At 50.5% G+C, this 12,538-nt stretch overlaps 1 protein-coding gene across 1 annotated transcript; it reads right to left on the bottom strand.

The window, feature by feature from the left end:
• Positions 1 to 1,549: 1,549 nt before the first annotated feature.
• On the bottom strand, positions 1,550 to 11,698 carry TCTN3 (tectonic family member 3). Its single transcript, XM_063935405.1, has 14 exons — positions 11,548 to 11,698; positions 9,613 to 9,736; positions 8,856 to 8,971; positions 8,559 to 8,689; positions 8,381 to 8,486; positions 8,154 to 8,272; positions 7,585 to 7,620; positions 7,429 to 7,500; positions 6,981 to 7,103; positions 5,086 to 5,178; positions 4,517 to 4,605; positions 4,286 to 4,442; positions 3,211 to 3,345; positions 1,550 to 1,919 (listed from the first exon to the last, which is right to left on the bottom strand). Exons 1-14 carry the CDS (start codon positions 11,684 to 11,686, stop codon positions 1,713 to 1,715), a joined length of 1,647 nt encoding a protein of 548 aa, XP_063791475.1. The 5' UTR covers positions 11,687 to 11,698; the 3' UTR covers positions 1,550 to 1,712.
• Positions 11,699 to 12,538: the final 840 nt, after the last annotated feature.

Below are 12,538 nucleotides of genomic sequence, written 5' to 3'. Positions count from 1 at the left end.
ACTGGGTTCAGATCACAGGTTATATGGTGTGATTGGTGTGGCTGGTATGAGTCTTACCCGGGATTCAAAATCCTTCCTTATTGTGTACGCTCGTCCGGGCACAGTATCCTAACTGAGGCTTGGAGGAGGGTCATAGGGGGAGGAGCCAGTGCACACCACCTGATCCTAAAGCTTTTACTTTTGTGCCCTGTCTCCTGCGGAGCCGCTATTCCCCATGGTCCTTTCAGGAACCCCAGCATCCACTACGGACTCCGAGAAATAGAATTATCGGTAAGTAAATTCTTATTTTTTTGCAGCGATGCGATCAGATAGTCGCCACCTATAGGGGAGTGTATTTTAGCTTTGCAAGTGTGCGATCGCCTGTGCAGCCGAGCGGTACAAAAAAAATGTTGTGCAGTTTCTGAGTTGCCCAGAACTTACTCAGCCGCTGCAATCACTTCATCCTGTTCAGGAGCGGAATTGACGTCAGACACCCGCCCTGCAAACGCTTGGACACGCCTGCGTTTTCCCAACCACTCCCAGAAAACGGTCAGTTGCCACCCACAAACGCCTTCTTCCTGTCAATCTCCTTGCGATCGGCTGTGCGAATGGAATCTTTGTTAAATCCATCGCTCAGCAACGATCCGCTTTGTACCCGTGCGGTGCGCCTGCGCATTGCGGTACATGCGCAGTTATGACCTGATCGCAGCAAAGAAAAAAAAACCTAGCGTGTGATCACGTCTGAATGACCCCCTATATCTTTGTCTACCTTTATCTATGACTGGTTCCATACCAACTTTGTGCTCCGGCCACCATGTGTCATTATATGGACAATATTCGCCAGATAAGGCCGAATCATCCCAAATGGAGGTCCTACTACTGAGGCTCGCATTTAATATAATGTCAAGATCATATTCTCTTTGGCCATGGTATATTCTATGCTAGATTTCACGCGTTTGCTTCAGTATTGGGTTTCTTTATAGGACAGTGTGATTTTTATGGTCTATACTATTGAAAGTGTCTACCACTTGTTTGGTGGAAGGCTGCAGACATTGGACTTCATCAGAAGTTCCTTTCTATCATGGAGTCTTCATTTTGGAGAATGCCATGTTCTAGATAGATTGCAGTGGTGAGAATCTCTCCACTTTGTTATGATGAATGTGAACGCAAACACTGTGATCAATCCTTCCCTTAAATGGTGCTTATTAATAACTTTGCTTTTCTTTGAAATTCATGATGAAGCTTTGAAATTCATGATGAAGCTCTTGTTTAAACAAACATTAGCCAACAGTGTGACCTCCTCACAACCAAGCATTTTCATTTGAAATTGGCTAATTGGGGTCTTCTTGTGTACAATAAATCAAGTGTGTGACCTCCTGAAACTTTGCAAAAAGGCAATAGTTGAGTTTTGTTATTAACAAAAAAACTTCCATATTCCTTTGATATTAGATAACTTGGTCTTGATCAGGGTTTCAATTACATTTAATTTTTTTGTGAAAAATGCCAAGGTGCTAACTATTTTTATGTGGCTGGAAAAGATGGAGGTATATACAGTGACCAAACACAGAGGTAAGATGTTTAATAACAAAAATAATTTATTTAGAAAAACATATAAAGTAACAATCAACCAACACAATCACTTGTGGAAAATTGGTTCCGCTCAGTCATCTAATATAAACAATCCGAATAGTAATTTCCAGCATTATAGTGTGAGGGGGGACAGGGAGCGTTTTCTACCCCCTTCCGACCCAGCATACAACCAGCAGCCCTAGGGCCAGGAGCGGAGACCCTGCTTTCGCCTCTGTACCGCTACTCTGGAATGGAGAGAAGAATCCCAGGGGGTCTCGGCCTGTAACACTGGGGTTGGCACGTGGGGCTGGCCCGCGGAGGGTGAGATCTGTGAAAGAGACTCGAGTCTGGAGAACGGTGGCATCCTGACACTGTGGAAATAACGAGAAACATGCACTCAGCATTTACAATAACCAGACCTGTTCATAAGAATGCACTGCCAGGATGTCCCTGGCTCTTCCCCAGTCTGTTACTGTAGTAGCGGGATGTCCAGCCTGTATAACCAGGCAGCCCCCAGTGGCTGTACAGCGCGGCGACACAACACTGCCTCTGTACAAGGATCAATGGGGGTCCTTCCGAGTTGTTCGCTTGCTAGCAGTTTTTAGCAGCCGTGCAAACGCTATGCCGCCTCCCACTGGGAGTGTATTGTAGCTTAGCAGAAGTGCGAACGAAAGGATCGCAGAGCGGCTACAAGGTTTTTTTTTGTGCAGTTTTAGAGTAGCTCAAAACCTACTCATCGCTTGCGATCACTTCAGACTGTTCAGTTCCTGTTTTGATGTCACAAACACGCCCTGCCTTCGCCCAGCCACGTCTGCGTTTTTCCTGGCACGCCTGCGTTTCTTTCGAACACTCTCTGAAAACGGTCAGTTAACACTCAGAAACGACCTCTGTCAATCACTCTGCGGCCAGCAGTGCGACTGAAAAGCTTCGCTAGACCTTGTGTTGTTCGTTCGTTGTAATAGTACGACGCGCATGCGCAGAAGTGCCGTTTTTCTTGCCTGATTGCTGCACAGCCAACGAAAGCAGCTAGCGATCAACTCGGAATGACCACTAATAACACAAAGTGATGGGACTTTTATGCTTTAATAACAATTCCCCATTTAAAAGACCAGTAACCTTGGTTCTTTAATCTAGGTATTTATGTGTGCAATAGCTTGGCATCCCAGTTTCTAGCGGGCAAGCTGGCACGGTAGGAGACTCTTACCCAAGCCTGCACGGACTGTCCTGTGTGGTTTGTACAGTTATATGTGGCAGCGGACAGTGTTACAGACTGAGGCAGAGCCAGCTGCTTGCCCACATATGTGGATAGATTATATGGGGCACAATTTGTACCATTATAGATTGTGGCGATCGCTGGGTAACACTTTCTGCCAGGATAAAGTGATGCTGGAAATTGCGGCACACACTTCAGATTGACACCAATTAGATCTAAACCACACAATTGGTTGTCAGACCTCTATAGCACAGTCACCTGACCGCTGTCTGACCCTTGTACACGCTGTTCCCCCATCAGAGTGACCCTGCAGGCAGCTTACACCTCAGTCACTGGTGTGACGCGGGAACCGCTGTCCTGCGCCTTGCCTCTAGTACAGTGATTCACTCGTCCTTGTCTAATCCCATAACACCGCACAAGGAGATGAAAGGATCATGTCTGAGACTCACCTTGACAAGCTGGCACCTGTAGCTGAACCGTGCACCAAGCACTTGTGACTGGGGATTAGCAAGAAGCCCAACGCTCGCCCACAAGATCTGCATGTGCAGGGAGACGGGGAGGAGGCAGTTGGATGAGCAGTCACCCTGGGGAGATGAATGAGCAGAGTGTCAGCCTCTTGCACAAGAAGTTCCTTCAGTTACACTCCCCCACAGGGCAGGTAGATCTCAGCACAGGTCGCTGGCTACCTGTGTACTGCACTGTCCCGGTGACCTGTAGTGCTAATCCCTGGCTGTATCCCACAGCATCATACTTTGTGCCCATTGGATGAGATTAGACCACTAGACAAAGCCAGTCTGCGCCCAGATCAAAGCAAAACAGACTGACTTATGAAGAGGGTGATTAGAAAGGAATAAAGTGACAGTGAACCAGTATAGGGCCTATTAGAGACTTCCTATCACCGTATATGTTGTACCAGGGGTAGGCAACCCCCTAGTCTCCAGCTGCTGTGGAACTACACACCCCAGCATGCCCTGATACAGTTTAGCTGCCTACCTGTGTTACACCACAAGGTTTGAGAATGGCGTGCTGCTACATGCTGATGTCAACGGGTGAAATGGACGCTAGGCATTAGAAACCTGTGGCTTTAAAGTTGTGCTTGGAACTACAAGTCCCAGCTTAACAAATAATTGGGACATCTCGTCCCGCAACAAATGGGAAGCTATAGGTTGTGTCCCCGTCTGATACTAGAACCAGCCTGGTGACCGGAACCCATCCTGCTCTAGTGCAATATATGGAGGAGATTTATCAAAACTTGGAGGGAGATAGTGGAGAAATATATCAGCCAATCAGCTTATAAATCTCGTTTTTCAAACACAACCTGTAACATGGCAGTAGAAGCTGATTGGCTGGTACTTCTCTCTCCAAGCTTTGATAAATCTCCCCCTAATTTCCTACTGACGGTTTGCTAAACCCTTCTTCTGTAAGCTGAAAATAAGGCCTGTCTACCTATGCTATGCAATTTCTTACACTGCCACTATTTCCTAACTGAGCAGAGAACACGGAAAGATAAATGGGAGCAGTAACCTGGCTGCTGCAGTTCTCGTATAGGATAGGCGTCCAGCTGCCGCTCTGGGTAGTGGTGGTGTTACCAAACATGGCCAGGCTTTGTGGCGCACTCCCCCCCAGCAGCAATTGGTATGATCGAGCTTGGAGATCACTACATGTTTCTTGGGTCGTACCACTATGAAAGAGAGGGGACATATTAGAAACCACAAAGCATCCTCGTGTGCAGCCTAGGAACACAGGGACGCTTACCGGATCATGCAGCCACTCAGCGAGTTCATCCCAAACCGGACAGGGCTGTAAGCGCACGACTCTCCCACCAGAGACCTTAGTAGTGACAGCTGCCAGGCGTCAGGGTGAATAATGTAATATAGACACAAGGGGGAGCCAGAGAGCAATCATTCCAATACTACATTATCCCACAAGGACACCATCTCTCCCTGTTTACATTTTATTTAAAAGGGCTGGCTGGGATTTGTAGTTGGCCAGCTAATGGTGGCCTAATCCTGCATGGATAATTAGGAGAGATTGAGTGAGTAATAATGATTATATGGTATTTACACAGTAATAATGACATGATATATGAGGTTCACATCTGTAATAGATACAATCTGATGGGTGCAGCCCTCATAGGAGCTCTTATGAGGCCCAGGAGACCGGCGCCGCTGCTTCTTAGTACACAGACTGAACGCTAAGTGCCTCGTGCCTCGGTCATGTCGTCCGTACTGACTTTCTCATTACTACTAAGCCCAGGCAATGGGCGCTGTTACAGTACACCTGGCCAGGAGAGGACACAGACATTTCAGCTAGAATAAGGATACGTGTCCACTGTCGCTGAGCACAGGGAATCCAACCAGGTACCCCGGGTTCCCGCTTCTGCTCTGCGCCGAAGTCTGAGCGGCTGAAGAAAGCGGCTGTGGACGACAGTGTGACATCATCAACACCTATGTGGCACCACCTAGAGTGCGCGGGATTATGTGACATCACCAAGTATCTCTGTGACATAGGCAGTGACAGCAAAACACAGAATACCTGGTGTCATACGGCAATTTCATGAAAGACGAGAGAACATGTGACTGATACATACACCAATAAGTGTGTTAGGACATACATGCTACAGCTACTGTGAGTGTGTGTATAATATCACAGCCATGCAATCTCCATAGTCAGTATGGGCCATTCTATAGAGCTCAGTGACTGCTGCAGCACTGCCATAGGGAGCCCCCTTTCCCACAAGTCAGGTGGTGCGTCCGCCCCCTGCTAGACCCTGTGGTCACATGTCAGTGCTGTTACTGCGAAGGGGATGACACAAGGGGGAGCACCCCAGCAGGACACCCTGTTATACAGAAGGACAGAGGGGAATACCCCAGCAGGACACCCCGTTATACAGAAGGACAGAGGGGAATACCCCAGCAGGACACCCTGTTATACAGCAGGACACCCCATTATACAGAAGGACAGAGGGAGGAATACCCCAGCAGGACACCCCGTTATACAGAAGGACAGAGGGGAATACACCAGCAGGACACCCCGTTATACAGAAGGACAGAGGGGAATACCCCAGCAGGACACCCCGTTATACAGAAGGACAGAGGGGAATACCCCAGCAGGACACCCCGTTATACAGAAGGACAGAGGGGAATACCCCAGCAGGACACCCCGTTATACAGAAGGACAGAGGGGAATACACCAGCAGGACACCCCGTTATACAGAAGGACACCCTGTTATACAGAAGGACAGAGGGGAATACACCAGCAGGACACCCCGTTATACAGAAGGACAGAGGGGGAATACCCCAGCAGGACACCCCATTATACAGAAGGACAGAGGGGGGAATAACCCAGCAGGACACCCCGTTATACTGAAGGACAGAGTGGAATACCCCAGCAGGACACCCCGTTATACAGAAGGACAGGGGGGGAATACCCCAGCAGGACACCCTGTTATACAGAAGGACAGAGGGGGGAATACCCCAGCAGAACACCCCGTTATACAGAAGGACAGAGTGGAATACCCCAGCAGGACACCCCGTTATACTGAAGGACAGAGTGGAATACCCCAGCAGGACACCCCGTTATACAGAAGGACAGGGGGGGAATACCCCAGCAGGACACCCCGTTATACTGAAGGACAGAGTGGAATACCCCAGCAGTACACCCCGGAATACCCCAGCAGGACACCCCGTTATACAGAAGGACAGGGGGGGAATACCCCAGCAGGACACCCTGTTATACAGAAGGACAGAGGGGGGAATACCCCAGCAGGACACCCTGTTATACAGAAGGACAGAGGGGGGAATACCCCAGCAGGACACCCCGTTATACAGAAGGTCAGGGGGGGAATACCCCAGCAGGACACCCTGTTATACAGCAGGACAGAGGGGGGAATACCCCAGCAGGACACCCCGTTATACAGAAGGACAGAGGGGGAATACCCCAGCAGGACACCCTGTGAGCGGACGCCGCGTACACTAGCTTGGCGCGATGCGTGTGCCCGTGTGTACACATTGCTGCAATGATGAGCGTGGCTACATCTGTATATATAGTTACGAGAGAGAACATTATTGGGAGCGCTGGTTCCGGAATATTGGATCTGGGCGGACATGGGCGTACTACAATCCAGGTCAGGCAGAGACCAGGTGGGCACAGAGGCAGAAGCCCCCACAATGGGGCACACAGTATCCTACATAGATGGGGTAAGAGAAGCATCACCTACCTTATACACCACGGTGAAGATCTGATTTATGAAGGGACTTGTCGTGGACACGTTGGTGAGAGTGAAAACAACGCTGACATTGGTGATGCCCTGCGTGCCATTGTACAGCACGGTGTACTCCACCTGGCACAGAGACAGTGGGCGTCAGTATAGCCATGTAATATCATACAGCAGAGAGCATTCACTATCCCAAAGATGGGCTGTTAGGGTGATGGACTGCAATGGAACTACAAGTCTCAGTATGCTATGCCTAGTATGACAACAGAGGGCCACAGGGTGTTTGACGTACCATATACAGAAGAAGGTGATTTAGGGGGGGTATAGATACTGGATGATATACAGCAGGGAAAGATGATGAAGAGATGATCTCACACTTCATTCAGTAATGACCCCTATATATATATATTATATATATATATATATATATATCCCCATAAAGAGACGTCACCTGGGTCACGACGTTGTTACAATAGTCTCCTTGTAGGATGGGTAAGTCGGCCGCAGTGCTGATTATGGGGACCTGTGGGAGCGAGATAAAAGGTCAGGGGGCACAGACTAACTCTGCGAGGTATCTCCTGGCCGCTCCGTGACACCCTGCTCTTACCCCCCTGGCTGTCTGATTCGTCACATCCGCTGGAACCTTTGGAGACAGAAAGAGAATTCAGGTTTTTGGATTCTTTTTCGCATGAGCTACATACAGGTGAGTCTATGGGTGTGTTACACGTGCCTGGTGTCATGCCCCAGGTCATATGTATCACCCCTGCTGACAAACAGCGGGCACTTACACCGGCGTATCCGGAACCGTGCCCCAGGTAACATGCATCATCCCTGCTGACAAACAGCGGGCGCTTACACCGGGCTGAGAAACACAACTAGGACTCTCAGAGTCGGGTGGTAAAACTTCTGAGCGTGTTTATGCTCGATATTAAAAGGGCAATGCTGTCTACTAGCAAGACACAACTAGTAAAAGCATTGCCCTTTTAAATATAAGACATAAACATGCTGCAAAATGTCTGGTATTACAATATGAATACACCCTCAGACCTATCAACTGAGTCTTAGAATGAGTTATGTTTTCTTTACATTGTAATTTGCAAGCGGTGGTCGGAACAACTGATCCCTATGGCCTGATCCCCGTTAACGAGGCCGCTGTCCTAGCGCAGCTGTTCTCACCGGCAGCACTGTGATATCCTGGTAATAATAGGACGCGTCCAAGGAGAGGTCGGTCCCACAGCTGTCAGTCAGGTTACTGAGGACATGTATACACGACGTGCTGCCCGACCTGAGGAATTCTGGGAAATAGAATAGTATATAGCAATGTGAGGAGAGGGAGGGAAGGGGAGTGAGGACAGTGACACTGGTGTAACATCAGTTTGGCTCCATCAGAACCAGTCACTCACTTGCAGGATTGTTGCTGGAACAAACACGTTGAGCCCCCAGTGGCGCCGGCTGTCTCAGCACGGAGAGCGCTCCCAACGTAGAGACGGTCAGGACGGGATCGTCAGCCTATAGAGAACCATCGACTGTCAGAAAACATGTACCCTGCAGCCCACCCTAATGCTGCCCGCCTGCACTCACCCTGTAGAAGCTGGGGAACTGCGGCACGCCCACAGAGGCGGCAGAGAAGGACGGGCCTTGGTATGCCGCGCTGAGGGTCGGGAAGTTTGACGCATTTACTGTCTGGGGGCTGACAAAGTAATTCAAGGAGGCTGCAAGCACGGAGAGAATATAGCGAGAGCGTTACAATACTGCACGTAGAAGGTAAAACGTGGGTGACGTCAGTGTGAAACCGGTATATATACATATATGTTCCCATTCTGATGCAGGAGGGGCAACAATAAATAAAAGATGTCGGTTCTGCAAAAATGCTCTTACCGCCAGCTGAGAGCACACAGAACAGTTCCGTAGGAGGGGAGCCAACAACGGCTGTGGTGTATGGGGTGTTATTGCGGAAGATCAGCCAGTTGGAGAGACACACCCATCTCTCCGCCCTACGTATAATGGACAGAGTTAGTCCTGTAATATACATAAGCTATGAAGGTTAATACAGCTGTGTATAGCACACATTTAATGATCAAATAATGCTCAAAATAACGTTTTATTTATAATTGTCATTGATTTCTGGCACTCAGTGATTATTGCGGTGCCGGGCACACGGAAAGTGCAGAATCTGCATCCGTTTTATAGCAACTTATATGCTCAGACTGACTGTGACCGAGGGCCTAATTCTGAGTTGATCGCAGCATCAAATTTGTTAGCAGTTGGGCAAACCACGTGCACTGCAGGTGGGGCAGATATAACATGTGCAGAGAGAGTTAAATTTGGGTGTGGCGTGTTCAAACTGAAATCTAAATTGCAGTGTAAAAATAAAGCAGCCAGTATTTACCCTGCACAGAAACAAAATAACCCACCCAAATCTAACCTCTCTGCACATGTTATATCTGCCCCCCCTGCAGTGCACATGGTTTTGCCCAATTGCTAACAAAATTCCTGCTGCGATCAACTCAGAATTACCCCCCCCGAGTCCGGCGTTCCACGTGTTTATCAGCACAGAGACACAGAAAAAGCAGAACGCAATGTCTGTCTGCCCCGGTAATATATCCACTCTGCCAGACCCTTCCCCCGGCCTTACTTGGTGCTGCCAGGCAAGCAGAAGGAGAAGAGCGCGGTCAGGTTACTTGCGGTGCAGTCAGGGTCGCAGCAACAGTTTATATCACAGCTCCCAGGTGTCAGGTCACAAGAGCAGAAGGTCACACCTGGCGGACAGAAAACACTTCTCACTGGACAAAGGTAAATCTCCGAACACTCCCAGTCTGTAGGGATCACCTGGGATACTTATACTGTGCCCCAACTGCAGTCATCACCATCCACCAACTCATACTGTTCATGTCATACACACACTACCCCTTCCCCGGTGATGACATCATGCACACACTGCCTCTTCCTCAGCGATGACATCATGCACACAATGCCCCTTCCTCAGTGATGACATCATGTACACACTACCTCTTCCTCAGCGATGACATCATGCACACACTGCCCCTTCCTCAGCGATGACACCATGCACACACTACCTCTTCCTCAGCGATGACATCATGCACACACTGCCCCTTCCTCAGTGATGACATCATGCACACACTACCCCTCCTCAGTGATGACATCATGCACACACTACCCCTTCCTCGGTGATGACATCATGCACACACTACCCCTTCCTCGGTGATGACATCATGCACACACTACCCCTTCCTCGGTGATGACATCATGCACACACTACCCCTCCTCAGTGATGACACCATGCACACACTACCCCTTCCTCAGCGATGACACCATGCACACACTACCCCTCCTCAGTGATGACACCATGAACACACTGCCCCTTCCTCAGTGATGACATCATGCACACACTACCCCTCCTCAGTTATGACACCATGCACACACTATTCCTCCTCAGTGATGACATCATGCACACACTACCCCTCCTCAGTGATGACATCATGCACACACTACCCCTCCTCAGTGATGACACCATGCACACACTACCCCTCCTTCAGTGATGACACCATGCACACACTACCCCTCCTCAGTGATGACACCATGCACACACTACCCCTTCCTCAGTGATGACACCATGTACACACTACCCCTCCTCAGTGATGACACCATGTACACACTACCCCTCCTCAGTGATGACACCATGCACACACTACCCCTCCTCAGTGATGACACCATGCACACACTACCCCTTCCTCAGTGATGACACCATGCACACACTACCCCTTCCTCAGTGATGACACCATGCACACACTACCCCTCCTCAGTGATGACACCATGCACACACTACCCCTCCTCAGTGATGACCCCATGCACACACTACCCCTTCCTCAGTGATGAGACCATGCACAAACTACCCCTCCTCAGTGATGACATCATGCACACACTACCCCTCCTCAGTGATGACACCATGCACACACTACCCCTCCTCAGTGATGACACCATGCACACACTACCCCTCCTCAGTGATGACATCATGCACACACTACCCCTCCTCAGTGATGACATCATGCACACACTACCCCTCCTCAGTGATGACACCATGCACACACTGCCCCTTCCTCAGTGATGACACCATGCACACACTACCCCTCCTCAGTGATGACACCATGCACACACTACCCCTCCTCAGTGATGACACCATGCACACACTACCCCTCCTCAGTGATGACATCATGCACACACTACCCCTCCTCAGTGATGACATCATGCACACACTACCCCTCCTCAGTGATGACATCATGCACACACTGCCCCTTCCTCAGTGATGACACCATGCACACACTACCCCTCCTCAGTGATGACACCATGCACACACTACCCCTCCTCAGTGATGACATCATGTACACACTACCCTTCCTTAGTGATGACATCATAAACACACTACCCCTTTCTCATCACTGGCTGCACTGTGAAGCCGCCATATAGTACAGCTTGTGGATCTGCCCCCTCCCCCAGAGACCCCCAGGACCCGGTGTTACCCCTAGAGTAGCGGTAACGGGCGGCCACTTACTGCTGGATGCTCCGCTCACCGTCCCGACCTCCCAACACAGGGCAGCAGCGAGCAAGAGAGTACGGGCCACCGCCAGTTCCGGGGCCATCACAAGGCCGTGACGTCTGGTTGCCCCGGCAACCGCGTCCCCTGACGTCATTCAGGCGCGACGCGAACTCCGCCCGTTGCATGCCGGGTAAGCTAGTTTTTAATAGGACGACGCTCACAGTCACCGCTGGACGGCGCTGAGGAAGGGACGACAGTCATTACTCACAGCTGGAGAGCGCTGAGGAGGGGACAGTGCTCATTGTCACCACTGGAGGGCGCTGAGGAGGGGACGGCACTCATAGTCACCGCTGGAGGGCGCAGAGGAGGGGACAGTGCTCATAGTCACCACTGGAGGGCGCTGAGGAGGGGATGGCCCTCTTAGTCACCACTGGAGGGCGCTAAGGAGGGGACAGTCTCATAGTCACCACTGGAGGGCGCTGAGGAGGGAACGTGCTGAATAGTCACCACTGTAGGCCGCTGAGGAGCGGATGGCGCTCGTTATTTACCGCTGGAGGGGACGGCGCTCATAGTCACCGCTTGAGGGCACTGAGGAGCGGATGGCACTCGTAATTCACAGCTGGAAGGCGCTGAGTATGGTGCTCGTTAGTCACAGCTGAAGTGCGCTGAGGAGGGGATGGCACTCGTTAATCATTCTGGAGGGTGCTGAGGAGAGGACGGCGATCATTACTCACAGCTGGAGGGCGCTGAGGAGAGGACGGCACTCATAGTCACCACTGGAGGGCGCTGAGGAGGGGACAGTCTCATAGTCACCACTGGAGGGCGCTGAGGAGGGAACGTGCTGAATAGTCACCACTGTAGGCCACTGAGGAGCGGATGGCGCTCGTTATTCACCGCTGGAGGGCACGGCGCTCATAGTCACCGCTTGAGGGTGCTGAGGAGCGGATGGCGCTCGTTATTCACCGCTGGAGTGCGCTGAGGAGCAGATGGCGCTCTATTCACCGCT

The sequence above is a fragment of the Pseudophryne corroboree genome, chromosome 7 (assembly GCF_028390025.1).
Source record: "Pseudophryne corroboree isolate aPseCor3 chromosome 7, aPseCor3.hap2, whole genome shotgun sequence".
Lineage (NCBI taxonomy): Eukaryota > Metazoa > Chordata > Amphibia > Anura > Myobatrachidae > Pseudophryne > Pseudophryne corroboree.
Note: the sequence above shows the minus strand (reverse complement) of the source record. Positions and strands in the feature narration are given on the sequence as shown.